Source organism: Ascaphus truei, chromosome 3 (assembly GCF_040206685.1).
Source record: "Ascaphus truei isolate aAscTru1 chromosome 3, aAscTru1.hap1, whole genome shotgun sequence".
Lineage (NCBI taxonomy): Eukaryota > Metazoa > Chordata > Amphibia > Anura > Ascaphidae > Ascaphus > Ascaphus truei.
Genome location: NC_134485.1, coordinates 433,567,159 through 433,589,479, shown reverse-complemented (window position 1 = coordinate 433,589,479; position 22,321 = coordinate 433,567,159). Strand labels below are relative to the sequence as shown.

General features: G+C 45.5%; 1 protein-coding gene across 1 annotated transcript in view; it reads left to right on the top strand.

Annotated features, from left to right (window-relative positions):
* The window catches only part of TBX15 (T-box transcription factor 15), a 127,990-nt gene that overhangs the window by 77,760 nt on the left and 27,909 nt on the right, over positions 1-22,321 (top strand). Inside the window, exon 2 of the mRNA XM_075592927.1 lies at positions 18,364-18,580. Within this exon, the coding sequence (XP_075449042.1) occupies positions 18,364-18,580 (217 nt within the window). The remainder of the gene's footprint in view (positions 1-18,363; positions 18,581-22,321) is intronic.

The following is a 22,321-nucleotide window of genomic DNA, read 5'->3' as shown; positions in this document are numbered from 1 at the left end:
GGCCGAACCAGCGCAAAGGACAAACCTGAATTTGAAGTCCATGGTTTTACGTATCAGGACATAATAACAATCATCTGTTCCTTAGCAGGTCTAAAAATCAGGTAAATACAACCTCAGATGAACAACAACACATGACATATTACACCGTGTCATGATTTATTTAACAAAAATAAAGCCAAAATGTAGAAGCCATGTGCGAAAAACAAAGACAGTAAGTCTTACTACATTACTCTGCACCAAATCGTACATATAGATTGATAGATATAAATATTTTTTTTATTTAGACAATGAAAGTCTATATATTCAATAGAACATCAGCACATAGAAAATGAGTACTGGGAGGTAAAAAATAGACAAATATACGAGCCCGACGCGTTTCTCCCCCAGGAACTTTTCAAGGGTTGTTCAAATATCACATTCCCCTTTACTTCCCTAACTACCTATGAATAGGCCTCACATGATAACCGCCATGCAATCATGATCCATAATCCCATATTATGTCAATAATACATAAGTATACGTAATCAATCCCAAGTATGCCAAAAACACAAACATGAACCATGCTCTAATAATCATAAATTCAAAAGAAAAACATGGACGATAACTTCCTTATTCAAACCTCTCGCTTCTAATGTGTCTAGAATTTCAACCAATTTAATTCCCATAAACACAAGATATATGTTGTCACCTTTATGTTTTTCCATAGCATGAGCAGCTGGAACATAACGTAGAATCATAGATTATCTTTATCTGCTGGATGGATGTGCTCACACATTCGTTGTTTAAAACTCTGTTTTCATGTGTAAAGAAGGCGGAATAGTTTATCATCGGAAAAGAATGAACTTTGATAGAAAAAAGATATTCTCCAACCTTGAAGCAATCTATTCTTAAAAAGAACGGCAGTGATTCTAGCCCTGCCCCAGTGGATGAGACTCTAGTGGCTCTGCAAATGTTGTATACAGTCTCTATCTCCGAGAAAGATTCCAGAGTTATCAAAGAAAGGAGGAAGGTAAATAGCAACCCAGGGCACAAGACCGACAAGAAGAGGAGGGAGGAAAAGACGTAGAGTCTCCGGTGAGACCATCTTTGAGGACGACTCGTAATCAATTTGTCACAACGTCCCATCATGGAAGAAGAAGAAATAAGAGTCCTATCTTGTGGAGTTTCCTTTGCACCAACTACAGTAGTCCAAGTAGTTATTTTGAAATAATTGATGGATTTTCATTTGTTGGAAAATTTACTTTAAGGAAATATTTTGATAACACAATCGAGAGATGAGGTATCAACTTCTGACGCTGCTTCCTTGTTACCTGTAAATATGTAAGAAGGGAGGGGTTCGGGATCACCCTCCGATATTTGCACGGACGATGTGGCGGTTTTAGAATCCCTCGTATAAAAATGTTGATGACTAAAGTATTACACGTCCCAATTTGAAATCCAAGTCTGAATTTATGCCATTTACTGCTTTGAGAAACACATCCAATGCCTTTCATGAAGCAGGATTACGGGATGTGTATGATTTACATGTGAGTGGTATTAAAGGCAGGAACAACGTATCTAAAAGGGGAAAAGAAAATCGGAGTAATGATAAAAAATGTGCGGATTAAACCACCCCAGAAGGGAGGCAATTATAAGAAATTCTATTTACAACAATCAGATGCCAAACTAAATGATAACGAAGTTTATATGAACTGATGTGGTGATCCCACAGTTGATTATAAGATACCGTTAAAAAAAATAAACACCTTTGACACAGGTTGGAAACCTGCTATCGTGTGGAAACCAGAATTTGATTTCATGTTAGTTGTTCTATTAAGCCAACATATTATATATCGTACCAGAGGTGCAGATAAATCAGCAATGTCCTGCTTGTAAGCCCATCGTCACACGCACGGGTTCCAGATTTGAAGAATTGTCTGTGTATACAGTACTTTGATTATTTCGTAAAACTAGTGGTCCTCCAATGACCATCTTATATGAGACATACAATGAATGAGTTACAATTCTTTAAGAATGGGATGGGATCTGTATGTGGGGACATTTTAACGATGCTATTGTTTTAATTTGGAAGAGGATTTTTTTTCCATTTTTTATTTATATCCATGATAAGAAGTATAACTCGGGATTCACACACAGATCCAATCTCTCCAGATTTGTATTCTTAGATATTGTTCTGTAATGTCATTATTCTGGGGGGGGGGGAGGCGAGTCCAATCTTCCCTGTACAGATATAAATAGATGTCTGTTATGTCTCTTTGATTCCTAATTCTATTCCATTTTTTACATTTTACTTTAATTTTTGTAGCGTTAAAACGTTTGTTGTACATAACTTCATTTTGCTAAGATTTGTGACGGCCATCTGAAGCGAGTTCTCTGATTTGTTGCTGGAGGTTTCTGGATTGTGGCAAAAATAACAATGTCATCTGCAAGTCGTAGGTGACTCAAATAATCACTGTTTGATTTTGATTCCTTTCTGTTCCCAATTCAATGTTTTGAACAATTCGTTGTGTTGTTGTGAAAAGCTTTGGTGACACGGTGTCTCCCTGCCGCTCTCCCTTACTGATCCTGGTGACAGTGTCCCCTTGCCGCACTCCCTCGCTGATCCTGGTGACACGATGTCTCCCTGCCTCACTCCTTTACTGATCCTGGTGACATGGTGTCTCCCTGCCACACTCCCTCACTGATCCTGGTGACACAGTGTCTCCCTGCCTCACTTCCTTACTGATCCTGGTGACACGGTGTCTCCCTGCCGCACTCCCTTACTGATCCTGGTGACACGGTGTCTCCCTGCCGCACTCCCTTATTGATCCTGGTGACACGATGTCTCCCTGCCTCACTCCTTTACTGATCCTGGTGACATGGTGTCTCCCTGCCACACTCCCTCACTGATCCTGGTGACACGGTGTCTCCCTGCCGCACTCCCTTACTGATCCTGGTGACACGGTGTCTCCCTGCTGCACTCCCTTATTGATCCTGGTGACACGGTGTCTCCCTGCTGCACTCCCTTACTGATCCTGGTGACACGGTGTCTCCCTGTGCACTTCCTCGCTAATCCTTTTCTTGCTTATATTTTCATGTAATCTACCCGGCTTCTTCCAAGGTTTCAGTTGTAATTCCATCTTCCTCGGGAGCCTTCCCGTTCTTCGTGGATTTTATTACTTTTCACACTTCTTCTGGAAGGACGCATGGTTTCTTATGCTGGATTATGCCCGGTGTTATCTGTGACCTCGTACAATTTCACGAAGAAATCCCCAACTCTCTTTATGACATGTGATGATGATAATTTATTGATAAGTCTTTTATAGTTGATCCATCGTCTTGTTTGAGGGCGATGGTTTGCTTCCTCCCAATCACAAGTCGCTGCTTTGTCTTCTTTAAGCTTTGTTAGCCAGGTAACCTCTGCACACGCCTCCAGTAACCGGCCTCCCTATCTCCCATGTGGGATAGGCTGCACATGTTAGCCAGGTAACCTCTGCACACGCCTCCAGTAACCAGCCTCCCTATCTCCCCTGTGGGGTATGCTGCACATGTTAGCCAGGTAACCTCTGCACACGCCTCCAGTAACCGGCCTCCCTATCTCCCATGTGGGATAGGCTGCACATGTTAGCCAGGTAACCTCTGCACACGCCTCCAGTAACCGGCCTCCCTATCTCCCCTGTGGGGTATGCTGCACATGTTAGCCAGGTAACCTCTGCACACGCCTCCAGTAACCGGCCTCCCTATCTCCCATGTGGGATAGGCTGCACATGTTAGCCAGGTAACCTCTGCACACGCCTCCAGTAACCGGCCTCCCTATCTCCCCTGTGGGATAGGCTGCACGTGCGGGCCAGGTATCCCCTGCACACGCCTCCAGTAACCGGCCTCTCTATCTCCCCTGTGGGATAGGCTGCACGTGCGGGCCAGGTATCCTCTGCACACGCCTCCAGTAACCGGCCTCCCTATCTCCCCTGTGGGATAGACAGCACGTGCGGGCCAGGTATCCCCTGCACACGCCTCCAGTAACCGGCCTCTCTATCTCCCCTGTGGGATAGGCTGCACGTGTGGGCCAGGTATCCTCTGCACACGCCTCCAGTAACCGGCCTCCCTATCTCCCCTGTGGGATAGGCTGCACGTGCGGGCCAGGTATCCCCTGCACACGCCTCCAGTAACCGGCCTCCCTATCTCCCCTGTGGGATAGGCTGCACATGCGGGTCAGGTATCCTCTGCACACGCCTCCAGTAACCGGCCTCCCTATCTCCCCTGTGGGATAGGCTGCACGTGCGGGCCAGGTATCCTCTGCACACGCCTCCAGTAACCGGCCTCTCTATCTCCCCTGTGGGATAGGCTGCACGTGCGGGCCAGGTATCCTCTGCACACGCCTCCAGTAACCGGCCTCCCTATCTCCCCTGTGGGATAGGCTGCACATGTTAGCCAGGTAATCTCTGCACACGCCTCCAGTAACCGGCCTCCCTATCTCCCCTATGGGGTATGCTGCACATGTTAGCCAGGTAACCTCTGCACACGCCTCCAGTAACCGGCCTCCCTATCTCCCCTGTGGGGTATGCTGCACATGTTAGCCAGGTAACCTCTGCACACGCCTCCAGTAACCGGCCTCCCTATCTCCCCTGTGGGATAGGCTGCACATGTTAGCCAGGTAACCTCTGCACACGCCTCCAGTAACCGGCCTCCCTATCTCCCCTGTGGGATAGGCTGCACATGTTAGCCAGGTATCCTCTGCACACGCCTCCAGTAACCGGCCTCTCTATCTCCCCTGTGGGATAGGCTGCACGTGCGGGCCAGGTATCCTCTGCACACGCCTCCAGTAACTGTCCTCCCTATCTCCCCTGTGGGATAGGCTGCACGTGCGGGCCAGGTATCCTCTGCACACGCCTCCAGTAACCTGCCTCCCTATCTCCCCTGTGGGATAGGCTGCATGTGCGGGCCAGGTATCCTCTGCACACGCCTCCAGTAACCGGCCTCCCTATCTCCCCTGTGGGATAGGCTGCACATGTTAGCCAGGTAACCTCTGCACACGCCTCCAGTAACTGGCCTCCCTATCTCCCCTGTGGGATAGGCTGCACATGTTAGCCAGGTAACCTCTGCACACGCCTCCAGTAACCGGCCTCCCTATCTCCCCTGTGGGATAGGCTGCACATGTTAGCCAGGTAACCTCTGCACACGCCTCCAGTAACCGGCCTCCCTATCTCCCGTGTGGGTGATTAAAGGGTTACTTTACTATAACTACACAAAAGGATGAGTTGGCCACACACACACAGACACAGACACAGACACAGACACAGACACAGACACAGACACACACAGACACACACAGACACACACAGACACACAGACACACAGACACACAGACACACAGACACACAGACACACAGACACACAGACACAGACACATAGACACAGACACACAGACACATAGACACAGACACACACAGACACACACAGACACACACAGACACACACAGACACACACAGACACACACAGACACACAGACACACAGACACACAGACACACAGACACACAGACACACAGACACACAGACACACAGACACACAGACACACAGACACACAGACACACAGACACACAGACACAGACACAGACACACACACAGACACACACACAGACACACACACAGACACACACACAGACACACACACAGACAGACACACACACACATAGATCTTTGTATTTTTTCTTGTGAATTAACATAATCATTTTGATTTTGTAACTTTATATACAGTATATCTCTCTCTCTACACCCCAGATTCACTACCCGCCCACGTGCTCAGTGTGTTTGCGCTCGCACTACTTCTGTGCAAACAAATAAAGGTGTGATTACACTGACATCCACGCGCACCGCTTATATCAGGTAACAGAGTAACGCGCGGCCATGTAAGGGTTAAGGCTCACACTGCCCCCACGGTTAGCACCTCTGTATTGTCCATAGTCTTCTACACCAGGCTTGGCCAACTCCAGCCTTCCAGGGCCACCACCAGGTCAGGTTACCAGGATATCCCTGCTTCAGCACAGGTGTCTCCATGAGCCACCTGTGCTGAAGCTGGGACTGGTTGAGCCACCTGTGCCGGAGCAGGGATATCCTTAAAACCTGACCCGTTGCTGGCCCCTGAGGACTGCAGTTGAGCTCTCCTGGGCTAAACACACGGGCGACCATGTATAACAGTTTCCCAGCTGCAGAACAAGGCGCAGAACGGACGCACACACTGCCGCAGCTTTACCAGTACCGGCAATGGCATTGGTTTCACTGGAAATGTTTCTCACCAGTACATCTGGTGCCGTTTTTTTGCCGCAGGTTTGCAGCGGTTAGACTTTGATAAATCCCCCCATTGTTATACATACAGTAATATTCACAGATTTGCATGTGCACACACTGGCACACACTGGCACACACTGGCACACACTGGCACACACTGGCACACATACACAGATAGATAAATCCCCCCATTGTTATACATACAGTAATATTCACAGATTTGCATGTCCACACACTGGCACACACTGGCACACACTGGCACACACTGGCACACACTGGCACACACTGGCACACACTGGCACACACTGGCACACATACACAGATAGATAAATCCCCCCGTTGTTATACATACAGTAATATTCCCATATTTGCATGTGCACACACTGGCACACACTGGCACACACTGGCACACATACACAGATAGATAAATCCCCCCGTTGTTATACATACAGTAATATTCCCATATTTGCATGTGCACACACTGGCACACACTGGCACACACTGGCACACATACACAGATAGATAAATCCCCCCGTTGTTATACATACAGTAATATTCCCAGATTTGCATGTGCACACACTGGCACACACTGGCACACACACACAGATATACAAAGACCCACACATGTCTATATATTGCTTTATACTGTACTGTTAGAAATTATTGAGATTTTTTTCCCTACACATGCGCTGTGTCCCTGATTAATATTATAATAATAATTATTGTTCGATATGTATGTATGTACGTCTGTATTTATATAGCGCCATTAATGTTCATAGCGCTTCACAGCAGGGCAATCATAAAAATAACACAAGATACAACTAACACACAATGGGAAGAAAAGCTTCAGACATAAAAGTAACATTCGGGAAAAAGAGTCCCTGCCCGGAAGAGTTTACAATCTAATTAGGCTGTCCTATGCTGGGTATATATGTCAGCCATTGTGATATCCCAATGATTGCCAAATATATTGTCTGCCTGCCGTCTGTGACATTTCCATAGGAATTCTTCAAAGTTCACTGAAAAGCACGCGGGTACTTCCTACTCATGGAAATTACCTCATTAGCACAGGGATCTATTAATCACGCTAAAGAAATCCCCAAAAACCTTTGGAAGAGAGAGAATATGTTCCATAAAATGTTCCAGTCAAATGCAAACTGTAAAAGAGCACACACGTGTACAGTACATAGGACACATTTAACATTAAAGCAGCAACACGTGTAACCTTATGTTTTTTAATAAATCAGATCTGTATTAGATAAAGTGACTTTTTTTTAAAAATTCCATTGTTAATGCCATTTAATATACTGCCGATCCTTTGATTTCTATGTCAGGCTTTAGCCCACCCCCCAGCAATGTGGGATAGGCTGCACGTGCGGGCCAGGTATCCCCTGCACACGCCTCCAGTAACCGGCCTCCCTATCTCCCCTGTGGGATAGGCTGCACGTGCGGACCAGGTATCCCCTGCACACGCCTTCAGTAACCGGCCTCCCTATCTCCCCTGTGGGATAGGCTGCACGTGCGGGCCAGGTATCCCCTGCACACGCCTCCAGTAACCGGCCTCCCTATCTCTCCTGTGGGATAGGCTGCATGTGCGGGCCAGGTATCCCCTGCACACGCCTCCAGTAACCGGCCTCCCTATCTCCCCTGTGGGATAGGCTGCACGTGCGGGCCAGGTATCCCCTGCACACGCCTTCAGTAACCGGCCTCCCTATCTCCCCTGTGGGATAGGCTGCACGTGCAGGCCAGGTATCCCCTGCACACGCCTCCAGTAACCGGCCTCCCTTTCTCCCCTGTGGGATAGGCTGCATGTGCGGGCCAGGTATCCCCTGCACACGCCTCCAGTAACCGGCCTCCCTATCTCCCCTGTGGGATAGGCTGCATGTGCGGGCCAGGTATCCCCTGCACACGCCTCCAGTAACCGGCCTCCCTATCTCCCCTGTGGGATAGGCTGCACGTGCGGGCCAGGTATCCCCTGCACACGCCTCCAGTAACCGGCCTCCCTATCTCCCCTGTGGGATAGGCTGCACATGTTAGCCAGGTATCCCCTGCACACGCCTCCAGTAACCGGCCTCTCTATCTCCCCTGTGGGATAGGCTGCACGTGCGGGCCAGGTATCCCCTGCACACGCCTCCAGTAACCGGCCTCCCTATCTCCCCTGTGGGATAGGCTGCACATGTTAGCCAGGTATCCTCTGCACATGCCTCCAGTAACCGGCCTCCCTATCTCGCCTGTGGGATAGGCTGCACGTGCGGGCCAGGTATCCCCTGCACACGCCTCCAGTAACCGGCCTCCCTATCTCCCCTGTGGGATAGGCTGCACATGTTAGCCAGGTATCCTCTGCACATGCCTCCAGTAACCGGCCTCTCTATCTCCCCTGTGGGATAGGCTGCACGTGCGGGCCAGGTTTCCCCTGCACACGCCTCCAGTAACCGGCCTCCCTATCTCCCCTGTGGGATAGGCTGCACATGCGGGCCAGGTATCCCCTGCACACGCCTCCAGTAACCGGCCTCCCTATTTCCCCTGTGGGATAGGCTGCACGTGCGGGCCAGGTATCCTCTGCACACGCCTCCAGTAACCGGCCTCCCTATCTCCCCTGTGGGATAGGCTGCACGTGCGGGCCAGGTTTCCCCTGCACACGCCTCCAGTAACCGGCCTCCCTATCTCCCCTGTGGGATAGGCTGCACATGTTAGCCAGGTAACCTCTGCACACGCCTCCAGTAACCGGCCTCCCTATCTCCCCTGTGGGATAGGCTGCACATGCGGGCCAGGTATCCCCTGCACACGCCTCCAGTAACCGGCCTCCCTATTTCCCCTGTGGGATAGGCTGCACGTGCGGGCCAGGTATCCCCTGCACACGCCTCCAGTAACCGGCCTCCCTATCTCCCCTGTGGGATAGGCTGCACGTGCGGGCCAGGTATCCCCTGCACACGCCTCCAGTAATCGGCCTCCCAATCTCCCCTGTGGGATAGGCTGCACATGTTAGCCAGGTATCCCCTGCACACGCCTCCAGTAACCGGCCTCCCTATCTCCCCTGTGGGATAGGCTGCACATGTTAGCCAGGTATCCCCTGCACACGCCTCCAGTAACCGGTAGCGCTAATTTAACATGGCGTCGCCCCTGTGTTAATGAGATCGATAACGGACGCTGTTTTTGCATATCATTACCTTTGTGGATTCACCGTTTCTGATAACATGATGTTATGAGCCCGGAGGTCACGGAGATTGGGGGATCTGGGCCAGAGAGTGTCACGTTTTCGTTTCCTTGGTGACACTCTGGGCTAATTTACATGCCATTACCCATAATCCTTGTCTCCAGTGTAATGGCTGTACGACAATGTATTGCAGAGCACTCTGGCAATGAAAGGGTTATATAAAGACATGCATTTATTTGTTATTCTAAACATTGTATCCCCTCTGACATTAATTCCGGATATGGCAGTTTTTTGTTTGTGCCAAATCTGCCTTATATGTTTAGACTTTGAACGTGACCTGCATGTGTTAAACAGTGATGTAGGATCATTTGATGTTGCGATCTTCCAAGAACCAAGATAAATCAACATCTGGTTCCAGGGCACGGGGTTAAACCCACGGGATTGGCGCCTATTGAATATTTATTACAAAAGTTAGGCGCCCAGAAGTATTTTTGAGGATGGTTCAGTTAGTGTTATATGGGAAACGTAGATGTCGGGCGGGGTTGACACGGCCATGTTACATGTTACGGGGTTGTCACAGGCCATGTTACATGTTACGGGGTTTTCACAGGCCATGTTACATGTTACGGGGTTGTCACAGGCCATGTTACATGTTACGGGGTTGTCACATGCCATGTTACATGTTACGGGGTTGTCACAGGCCATGTTACATGTTACGGGGTTGTCACAGGCCATGTTACATGTTACGGGGTTGTCACAGGCCATGTTACATGTTACGGGGTTGACACAGGCCATGTTACATGTTACGGGGTTGTCACAGGCCATGTTACATGTTACGGGGTTGTCACAGGCCATGTTACATGTTACGGGGTTGTCACAGGCCATGTTACATGTTACGGGGTTGACACGGCCATGTTACATGTTACGGGGTTGACACGGCCATGTTACATGTTACGGGGTTGACACGGCCATGTTACATGTTACGGGGTTGACATGGCCATGTTACATGTTACGGGGTTGTCACGGTCATGTTACATGTTACGGGGTTGACACGGCCATGTTACAGGTTACGGGGTTGTCACTGTCATGTTACACGTTACGAGGTTGACACGGCCATGTTACATGTTACGGGGTTGACACGGCCATGTTACATGTTACGGGGTTGACACGGCCATGTTACATGTTACGGGGTTGACACGACCATGTTACATGTTACGGGGTTGACACTGCCATGTTACATGTTACGGGGTTGTCACAGGCCATGTTACATGTTACGGGGTTGACACGGCCATGTTACATGTTACGGGGTTGACACGGCCATGTTACATGTTACGGGGTTGACACGACCATGTTACATGTTACGGCGTTGACACGGCCATGTTACATGTTACGGGGTTGACACAGGCCATGTGTCATGTTACGGGGTTGACACAGGCCATGTTACATGTTACGGAGTTGTCACAGGCCATGTTACATGTTACGGGTTTGACACGGCCATGTTACATGTTACGGGGTTGACACGGCCATGTTACATGTTACGGGGTTGACACAGGCCATGTTACATGTTACGGGGTTGACACGGCCATGTTACATGTTACGGGGTTGTCACAGGCCATGTTACATGTTACGGGGTTGACACGGCCATGTTACATGTTACGGGGTTGACACAGGCCATGTTACATGTTACGGGGTTGACACGGCCATGTTACATGTTACGGGGTTGACACGGCCATGTTACATGTTACGGGGTTGACACGGCCATGTTACATGTTACGGGGTTGACACAGGCCATGTTACATGTTACGGGGTTGACACGGCCATGTTACATGTTACGGGGTTGACACGGCCATGTTACATGTTACGGGGTTGACACGGCCATGTTACATGTTACAGGGTTATTTGTATATGTAAAGCATGTAACAAATGTATAATTCTACATTCTTACCCAAGCTGGCTATTGTTTGGTGCTCCTGTTATAAATCTGTCCAAATCCTGTTTGTGTGCCTAACATAATGGCCGCCTTTCAGTTTCAATCAATCCTTCAGTCAGTGTAACTTAGCAGCTACAATGTATCCTGATATTACTAAGGTAACTGTAAGAGATGTGTGCAGAGGTTCATATAATGGAGACCGATTTGGGTGAAATTATATCTTGGCTTTATTGAGCCTGTTCCTTTATCCAGGCAAAACATACACAAACAACAACATACAGTAACAAACCCCTATCCCTGTGTAGGGGTAACTTATTTCCCCAGACCCTATCTGCAGAACTGGAGGGATATTCCCATTACCAGCCTATCACCCCAAAGTCTCAGGAGGAACCTTAAGCAGGTGGCTCTCCATGTCAGTCTCTGGCAGGTTCCTGGGTCCTCTGTGTCCAAGTCTCTGGGTGTCTGGATCTCAGCACAGCCTTTGTGCTCAAAACACTGTCTGTGTGCAGGCTTCTCTGCTCTCCTTCTGTCAGCCCAAATGTGAGCTAAGGAATCTCTCTCTTGTTTCTCACATGAGGCTTTTTACAGAGCTCTCATTAGTCCAGGTGGAGACTAGTTAATTGAGTGGCTGCAATTAACTATCCCTCTGCTGGATTCTTAGAGCTCTGAGGCTGCTTTATTTCACCAGGGATAAGTCCCTGTTACAGTAACATTATTACTTTGTTACATTGTTACAGTTTGCAACTCAAACTGTTGGGATCATAAGCAACAACTAATCACAAACAGGAAAGTGTTACGAAGATCTTGCACTGCTTGGGAGGAATACTAAAACCTGCTATAGAGATCAAAAGATGATTTAAATGTATTATAAATTGCATTAAGCGTCAATTAAAAAAAAAATGCAGTAAGTATTATCTGATACTACAGAACTTATTTATTTAAAAAACAAAAACATACGATTTCATACAGTATTTTGTGCTGCTCTAAATCCCCCATTTCTTGTAACTCCACTAAAATGTTGAGATTTGTTGAGATTTGTTTGGAAATAATTTCAGGGTGTGATTATAATTTACACAAAGATACCCAGTAAGCTCTAAAAATAATAATAATAATAATAATAAAAAAATTACTACATAATATATATATATATGTGTCAATTGGAGTGCTACTGGGCGTGGCTAATTGTATATAACAAAAAACAAAGAAGCCCAAAGCTTATATAACTCTTGAAAAAAGGGTAATTTAGTTAAACCCTTTGGCCAAGGCATTGTAAGCCTGCAACACTTCAAGGCATGACCAAATATTGCAGGTCCTAACACTAACTGATTACAATACTTATTTACCTCTATAGTTAGAGGAAGAATGATTGCATTCGATCGGTCACAACCAGCTGCGGTAGGAGCCACTAACCTCCTAAACAGCTGAGACCAGATGGACAATTTTTCAAGAGATATATAGTTTTTCACTGTATATTCTTGTCATATTGGATGTAGCTTTGGGCTTCTTTGTTTTTTGTTATATACATTTAGCCACACTCAGTAGCACTCCAATTAACACTTATATACATATATATATTGTGGTAATTTTTTTGGGGGGGGATTCTAGAGCTTGCTGGGTATCTGTGTGTTTATTAACTTTGTCCAGCTGGTCTCAGCTGTTTTGGAGGTTAGTGATTCCTCCCTCCCAGAGTTTAAGCTTGCCCCTCCCCACTTTCCAAGTAAGCAGTTCTTTCTTTGACATGCAGCTGGTTGTGACAGATCCAATGTGATCATTCTTTCTCTAACTATAGAGGTAAATAAGACTTTTAATCAGTAAGTGTTAGGACCTGCAATATTTGTTCTTGCCTTGAAGTAGCTTGCAGGCTTAAAATGCTTTGGCCAAAAGGTTTAACTAAATGACCCTTTTTTCCAAGAGATATATAGGTATTTCACTGTATATTTTAGTCATATTGGATGTAGCTTTGGGCTTCTTTGTTTTTTGTTATGTGATTATAATTGGAAGTGCTCTCCCCAGGGGAGGATATTGGCAGTGCACTGCATAACAAACGGAGGAAATACTGCCTTCCAAAAGGAAAAAAGCTGACGGATGCTGGATCGCTATGTAAAATTACTTTATTCGGCAAACAGCAACATGTAGACTAACAGGCATCTCGAGAACAACCTCTGACGCGTTTTGAGCACCCGTGCACTTAAAATTGTTAACACTATTTTGGCAAGTTTTAATTAAATGTTCATGATTTGCGCAGTGAATCTTAACTTTATTTTTTTGATGCTGTCACGCTTGGGAGACTCTATCGGTTTCATTTAAATAAAAGAAGAAATACATGATTATATATGTCTCCAATGTCAAGAATAGAAAGGCATGCGATTCTACCCCTAACACAATCTGAATTTGTTGCAACTACCCTAAAGGCTGTGAAAAAACCACGAAAGATGTTTGTTATATAAAATACTCCAAAGGGAGAACTTTGGTGCCTGAATATTTATCAGATATCATTAATGTAATTGTTTGCAGCATCTCATCAGGATCAGAACAGACGAGCGAAGAGCCAATTTATAATCAGGGAATTGGTGGAGATGCATTCGAGACAGAAATTCATTAAATGCATCCAGATGTTTGTATGTCAGACACACAAGGATTGTTACAGAAAGAACACACGTGTTTATAGCTTTAGATATACACATGCAGATAATTGCTGCATGCACAATTAGAATTAAATGGGATGTTGTGGAAAAGATTATGATTAAGAAAGTCACTTGGAATATTTCTCTTGGTCAGGAATTAAAGGTACCCGCTAGTGATTTTGCTCAACTAGTGTCAGCAAGTACTTATATGGGGCGATAGGAGGCATTATAGAGAGGGGTTATATGAGGCGATAGGAGGCATTATAGGGAGGGGTTATATGAGGCGATAGGAGGCATTATAGGGAGGGGTTATATGAGGCAATAGGAGGCATTATAGGGAGGGGTTATATGAGGCAATAGGAAGAGTTATATGGAGCAGGTATTTGGGGTATTAGGAAGTATTATAGGGAGGGGTTATATGGGGTAATATGAGGCATTATAGGGAGGGGTTTGTGTGGGGTAATAGGTGACATTATAGGGAGGGGTTATATAGGACAATAGGAAGAGTTATAGGGAGCAGGTATATGGGGCAATAGGAGGCATTACAGGGTGGGGTTATATTGAGTAATAGGAATAGTTATTGGGAATGGTTATATGGGGTAATAGTAAGAGTTAGTATAGGGAGAGGTTATATGGAGCAATAGGAGAAGTTATAGGGAGGATTTATATGGGGCAATAGGAGGAGTTATATTGAAGGTTTATATGGGGTAATATGAGGCATTATATGGAGGGGTTATATAGAGCAATAGGAGGAGTTATAGGGAGCGGGTATATGGGGTAATAGAAGGCATTATAGGGAGGGGTTAGATGGAGCAATAGGAGGAGTTATAGGGAGCGGTTATATGGGGTAATAGGAGGATTATAGGGAGTAGTTACATGGGGTAATAGGAGGACATATATGGAGGGGTTATATGTAGAGATAGGAGGATTTATAGAGAGGGGTTATAGAATGTGTATTGTGCAATATAGGGAGTTATGTAGGAAGTTTAGGGAGTGGATGTATGGAGCAATATGAGTGATTAGGAGAGGTTATAGGGAGCAGATAACGGGTGCAGTAATGGTGTATGCTTCTTCCTTGTACCTTTTATACTATTAAAGTCTCTCTGGGTTTCCCCACTCCATCTGGTCTCGCAGACTGTACATGTGGATGTCCCGTAGTCTTCTCTATTCTATTTCTATATCACTTTCACACCAAGGTATATATATATACACACACACACACAAAACAAACAGATGAAGAGACTGGTCATGTGGTTATAGAAGTAGGAGTTTTGCTGTGGTATACGTATTAAAGAGTTCCCAAACCATTCCAGCATCCCTAATGAAGCACTTTAAGGCTCTGTGCTATAGCACTCCCCCCTGTATTATATCACTGCTCTGGTCTCTTGCCATGTCCCTGCTCATCTCTTGCACTCTACTTGTGGCTGTCTCCTTTCTGCCTTCTTGTATCTACTTTTCTCTCTTCTACCCTTTCTCCTCACTGCCCACTATCTCTGGAACTCCACTCTACTCACTTCCCACCAAGTTCATCCTCTCCCCACCAAGACCTGTCTGTAAGTTCACCTTTATAAGATTGCCGTAGTTTCTGATGACTACAGTAGCTCGGTGTTACCTTAAAGCTGGGGAAGCCAGCTTCAGCATCTCGTGACCCCAGGCAAGTTAATTTTGTCCCCAAAAATGAGATTGCAAGTTTCCCTCCTCCAGATGTTTACTACTATATTTGAAACATTTATCCCTATTCTGTATCGTGCTTCCCAGAATTCTGCCCCGTATACCATCCCACCTACTTAACATGGTGAGACGCAGGACACTCTACACATAACGAGGCATCAACTTCCACTCAATAGAAGAGAAGCTAATGCCTCGTTAATTATGCCTAATCTTGTTCTTTACTCTATTATATAAGGGGGCATGTCAGACTGTTAATCAATGTATACATGGTAAGCACTACAGACACATAACCATATAGAAGTATTATCATCCTATACTGTACCATGTACTCCCAGCAGCTCTGTGTTAAGATTGTTCCAGTGTCACCAGATCATTCTCAAATCATTGTTACACTAGTTGTCATGTTTACGGTCAGGCACGTGGCAAGGATTGGCTAACATGTGGCAGTGCGTGGCAATGATGTCCTATCATGATTCATGGTTGAAGTTGTTTTGGAAAACCTGTCACTGTCAGTAAACAAAACAAAAATTGTTCTTAATGCTGATGTGCTTCGTTTTGTGCGCCCTCCAGCAATATCTGTTTTTGGTCGGTTACATTTTGCATATACACAAAAGCCATTAAAATAAATAAAATAAAATATTGGTAAAAGAGCTTGACACTGTTTTTATACTGGAGATTTTCTCTGTGGGTAAAGTGAAAAGAAATGGACTACATCCCCATCTCTGTATCAGAAATTCCTGATGTTACATAGTTACATAGTAATTACATAGTTACATAGTAGTTACATAGTTACATAGTAGTTACATAGTAGATGAGGTTGAAAAAAAGACACGTCCATCAAGTTGAACTTACTCAATTTTTAGAAAACAGATTCTCATCCCATACAGTATCTGTACCTACAGTGAATAGTTATAAACTGTGGGATACATTAATAATGCCTTTATATGGTCCTAAATTAGGATTAACATGGTCTCTACTTACTGCTCTCATAGAAAAAATATATCAAAATCCTTTTAAGAAAGAACACACAGAATATTACCCCCTAATTTCAAAATCCACTATTTATGCTCTTGTATTTAATGGACCAAAGTGGATTAAAGACACTGACACGATTAATTAATTGGTGATTAATGTAGAGTAAAAGTGCACTTTAAAATTCAGATATGTAGAATTATTTTAATATATTTTTTAATGTTTCCTGGTAACCAGGTGCTTTATAAGTTTTTTTTTTTTTTTTTTACTATATTTAGTTCATCTTTTCTTTGTGGAACACCCTTTCCCACAGGCTGTGAGAAACACACAATATCCTCTGGCTCCTTCCTTCTGGGGTCGCTGCTGTGGCTGGCATCTCTCCCATTAGCACCATTTGTAGGATCTGCCCACAGGCTGTGCGACCTTCCCGATTTCTGTCCTCTCTTCACCTGAAAAGGTGCTAGAGAACCTATGAGTGTTTGCATGTCCTCAAGGAGGGTGGGAGGGGGAGTTAGACCCAAGTTACTGTATATACACCACCCAACAGCTGTGCACAAAAAGGAGCACACCTGATATATATGGTAATTAAAGTCGTAAATATACTTTGCATATCCAAATTAGAGATACTTCTCACGAGTCAAGTATTTCAAGCTAATGTGAGGCAGGGTTAACTTAAGATGGGGTTAGACCAGGACAGGCGGATAGTGGTGCCATTCGATACCGTCAATACCAATGCAATGAGCCCTGATATTACAGAGGCCCCGCACTCTTCCCTACGACAATTAAACGGACTGCCGGGCGGCGGAGGGGGCCGAGCGCAGGGCCTCTGTATCTCTCTTACCTTTTCCGGCACCATCTCCCGGCATCACCTTCTGTATGGTCCTGTCACCATGGCTCCGCGATGTCCAATGCCGTTGCTTTGCCATGACTACGTGATATCATGACATCATACGGCGTCACATTGCTATGACAATGGAAAGCCCTGTGTTGCCATGACAACGTGATGCCTCATGGCGCCGTGACAATGCCATTGGATGTCGCGGAGCCATGATGACTGGACTTTGCTGGGAGAGATGCCGGGAGGAGGAGATGCCACCAGAGAAGGTAAGAGCCGAGGTCCCGCATGTGTCCCTGCGCCGAGCCTCACAAACATCCTGGCCAGCCCTGGTTAGACCTCTGCTAACGACATATAACGGCCATTGTTTTTGCATAGATTTAGTGTCGTTAACCTCAGGGAAAATAACGTCTGTTAGTGATTTTGAGAAGATCCCGTTATTAGCACTGAGGTAACAAAGCTGTTTGGGTCTGGGCCGGAGTGTGTCACGTCCAGCTTCCTATCCAGGTTTTATAGCCTGGAAGTAATGCACGAGTGGGCCCACTCACACACAGCAGCTTCTTCCTTTTGGCCGCACCAGGTTGAGCATCGCTCAGTGTCACTGACTCAGCATTTTAAAGCTGCTACATGGTTTTGTTGTGGTGGGTAAAAATAGGACAAAACCCCTCCATCCTGCACAGTAAAGATGAGATAGAGAAGCCAGGAGTCTATCTGCAGGAGCCTAAATACATGAAACGGTGTCTTGTTTGCAACCACTTCCAGCTTCACATGCAGGATCAGGGACTAAGCTCAAGGATCAAGATATACAATGAAGACAAGTCAAGTCTTTCAACTGTTGTGTTTGATTTCACAGCCAGAGTGATTGTCTCTGTATCTTCTCACCTGACCCATTGTTGTGTCCCCTCTGCAGATTCGGAGCACAGCACTGGCTCAGACACAGAGGTTCTGGCTGAGAGGACCTCCTGCTCCTATGAGACGTGTCCGGACCTTGCTCCCTCGCGGGTCCCTGAACCCCAGCCTCTGTCCGTCTCTTCCATGGAGGAGATTCAGGTGGAGCTGCAGTGCGCTGACCTCTGGAAGAGGTTCCATGACATCGGAACTGAGATGATCATCACAAAGGCAGGCAGGTGAGCAGTATGGGGCCTGGCTTGGGAGTGTTAAAGATGGCTATCCTACATATATTTTGTACAGAATAGTGTATTAAAAGGTGCAAACTCAAGAGATGTCAACCTCCAAGGACTGAAATCAGTTAGATTTGGGTTTTTTGGAAAATAATGCTTATTTAATGGGACAGCATCTGGTTCTATCAGCGTGACTCCATTGACCTCTATGAGAAGTCGATGAGACTGATTTAGAAATCAGCTGACAGATCTGAGTAACAGTAATAGATAAGTTATGGACTTGGGGACAGCTAAAGTGAATTTTAAGAGCCCGTGCTATACTATAGGATATTTAAACGGCAATTCTCATACACATGTAAATACCCAAATACACCACATGGGATTTTGAAGGCAAACACTAATTTCTGCAAGTGACACTGGTCGGTTAGGGACAGTTTGAGAAGCTCTGATTGAGAAGTGATGCTGAAAGGTGCAAACATCTCAAAGCCCCCAATAGCCCAGGTCAGAACAGGTCTTTGCCTGACCATTGGAACCACATGCTAAGGTCCATATTTACTAATCCCTAAAGCCCCTTACAGCTCTTAGTATTTATTAATAAAATGTGTTACCGGGAAGTAATACATTGAGCGTTACCTCTCGTTTTCAAGTATGTCCTGGGCAAAGGCTTACGATGACAGGATACATGGTTACAAATACATAGTTACATTAAGTGAGCAGGGTTATACATTATATACAAGACATTGCATGCACAGTAAGAGATAATAAATGTTATATGCGTATGTAACAGTCACAGACCAGATTACAATGTGAGACAGCTTTAGTTTGAAAGAACTAGGCCTGGTGGCGGCCTTAAGTGTTTCAGCCTAGATTTGAACTTGGAACCTTCCGCATGTTAGGCAAATGTAGCAACCCCTACACTGTAGGAATAAGTACGTGTGCTCTGTGGTTTTTGGCTATTTTATGAGTGATCTCAGAGAAAGGTCCCCGTGTTATGATTCATTCGTGCAAGTGGTATTACAGTACAGATGTAGCAGATATCATTGCACCCATGAACTGATATGTTTGCTATAACGCTGGCATGATATTTAGCAGTAATGATTTTTAAAACCATGGTTAAGGCGGTAACACGTGTGTTATTTACCCCATTATGTTGTGCCGTACATTATTTTGTCTTAACAGGGGTAATAATGTCCGCTACATCTGTATCCTCAACTTGTGATGATTGGGAACATTGTAGAAGGGAGAAGGATCGGCTTAGTCAGTAAGGACACTGACTGATAACAATGACATAGTGTGTCACCTCCTTGTGACCTTGGGCAAGGTCTCTCAGGCACCAAAAACAGAGTGTAAGCTCACGTGGGCAGGGTCTGCGTCTGTAACAATCCTATGTGCGGTGTACCGCTCTATACTGTAATTGTCACTCACTAAGAGACCCGTTGGGAGAAAAGCACTATATGAAAAATAAGATTATTAACCTCTTAAATAGGGACGGGCAATAGTGTCAGCATTCGATCCGTGAATCCTCTGTCTTTTTGCCAAAATTTGATTCCTCGAATTTGGCATTGGCAAAATACGGGCAAACGAACCTAAAATCGCCACTGGATTCGCTTCGCCATTTATTTTTTCAAATGTCATAACATTCGATCGGCGAACGATTAAACGGATATTCGATTTGTTTTATTCTACCCCATTGCAAATTCTATTCGCCCCTTCACGGAGGGGCCACGTGTGAATAGAAAGCAGACGGATATTACCCGATTGGTTGGTTGGAATATTCCCGGCTGCAAATAAAACGCCATACTCGCGACAAAGTCGAATGTCTGCAAATAATTCTCTTCTTCTAGTTCTTTGCAAAGCCGATCGTCTGTACCTGCTACCTACCTGCAGGAGAAATGGTTCGGCACTTACTGACTCTGCATGTTACTCATTTTACTGTCATTTAGATTTATTTTTTTTATACATGATCTTAACTTGTGAACATCTACTCTGGTTTTGTTCTTTCTCTCGCTGTCAAGTGGGTTTATTATTTGTAATAAGTAGAAATATCTCCTGGGCTGGAAAAAACCCAATTGGAGTTATTTACTTAAGGCACCCAAATGCAGAATTGGGGCAAAGCCAGTGAAAAAAACGGCCTCAGACAAAACTCAAAATGTTATAACGAGATTCCTTTTCTTTGATAAATCTGGTGTGGTTTATGCACTGTTGTTGTCATAGATTTGGGACAGGGGACTTCAGTAAAGACCCAAAACATTGAACCTAATGTGCCCAAAGTGACACATTGACGGGTATGGGGTACATTGGCTAAAGTCACCCCAATAAAAAACTGGGGCAAAACCAATGCAAAAAAAACAACACCAGATTTATCCAAGAAAAGGAATCCTGTTGAAAGTAATTTGAGTTTTCCCGGGGATACGTCTGGTGCAATGTTGGTTTTGACGCAGTTTTACAGGCAGGGGAGATTTCCAGTTTAGTGAATAACCCCCAAAGACTCCTGGCTGCAAAATTTGGGCAAACGTGGACCACCCCATATGGGTGTTCCTGTACCAGGGCAAAACGGGGTGCAATTCTGGGGAACAATCATTGCTTCAGAGGTATCCAAGAAAAGAAATGGTATTAGAACCGAGAGGATCTTCTCTTGGATGGCGATCTGGTGGAGTTTTCTCAGTCGTACAGTTGCCCCGGGACAAAGCCTTTACTAAATGCATATTATGTACAGAAGACATGGTTCTCCTTGGATCAGAGTTCAGGGAATGGCGTTGTTGATACAAATATCCAAAAACAGTCCCTTAAGTCGTAACATGGGCCGTGTTTGGCTCAGACGGTCCCTCTGGGAGGGAAGTGGGAACGTTTCTTTCCTGCGAGATGCTGTTTAGAAGCAGGAATGCCTTTGGCCGGCAGCAGGGGCAACGCCTCTCTCTGTTGCTCGACCTGCTCACTCCGAGACGTCAGGTTTAAGTCTCCTGGCTGCAAAACGGCACAAGATTTATCCAAGGGAAAAAAATCCAATTAATTTTTCTAGGAGATAGCTTCTCTGTGATAATTCAGGTGTTGGGTTTTTTTGCTTCTTTTTTACACTTAGCAAAAGCTGTGCTGCCAAGCTGTGTAATGCGGCAGGCATACGCTTATAGGGGTCCATGTTAAAAGGAATAAGAAGCAAAAAGTGACACAAGTGTCATTACCCAGAATCCCTAGCTGCAGAAGAAGAACTGGAGAGATAATGGGGAAGGGCAGGGTTGCAGACCTGTGTGACACGTGAATGTGCTCACACGTGGTATTTTCTGTACACTGTACGGGGGAGGGTGTGTGTCACTATTTCACCCACCATAAATGATAGAATGTGTGGTTACCACTTCATACTTCATTACCTACATCATATCAGCCCCCCCATTGGACTGCTGGTATACCATGTCTGCGCCAATTAGCCTATTAAATCCTACTGCCTGGAACATTTTGGTGTGCATGGTTATGGTTGGAACTGTTGCCTAAAGGGTATCTTCTTGGTGTCTACTTTCCGTCTGCAGAAAACACCAATTAGTCACAGCTTTGTGCTTGAACGCTTAATGACCAAGCAGGGTCAGCTGTCTGAAACAGGAGAGCGGGGGAAAATAAAGCAATGTTTATTTAAACCCATTAACCTTGCTGCTGTGAGTTCCCTGGAAGTGACCTGAAGGGATATATTCTTACACAGGAGCACCCTACCTACAGGGCAGACTTAGCAGGAGAGCCATTTCTTTATGGGCTGAAGAG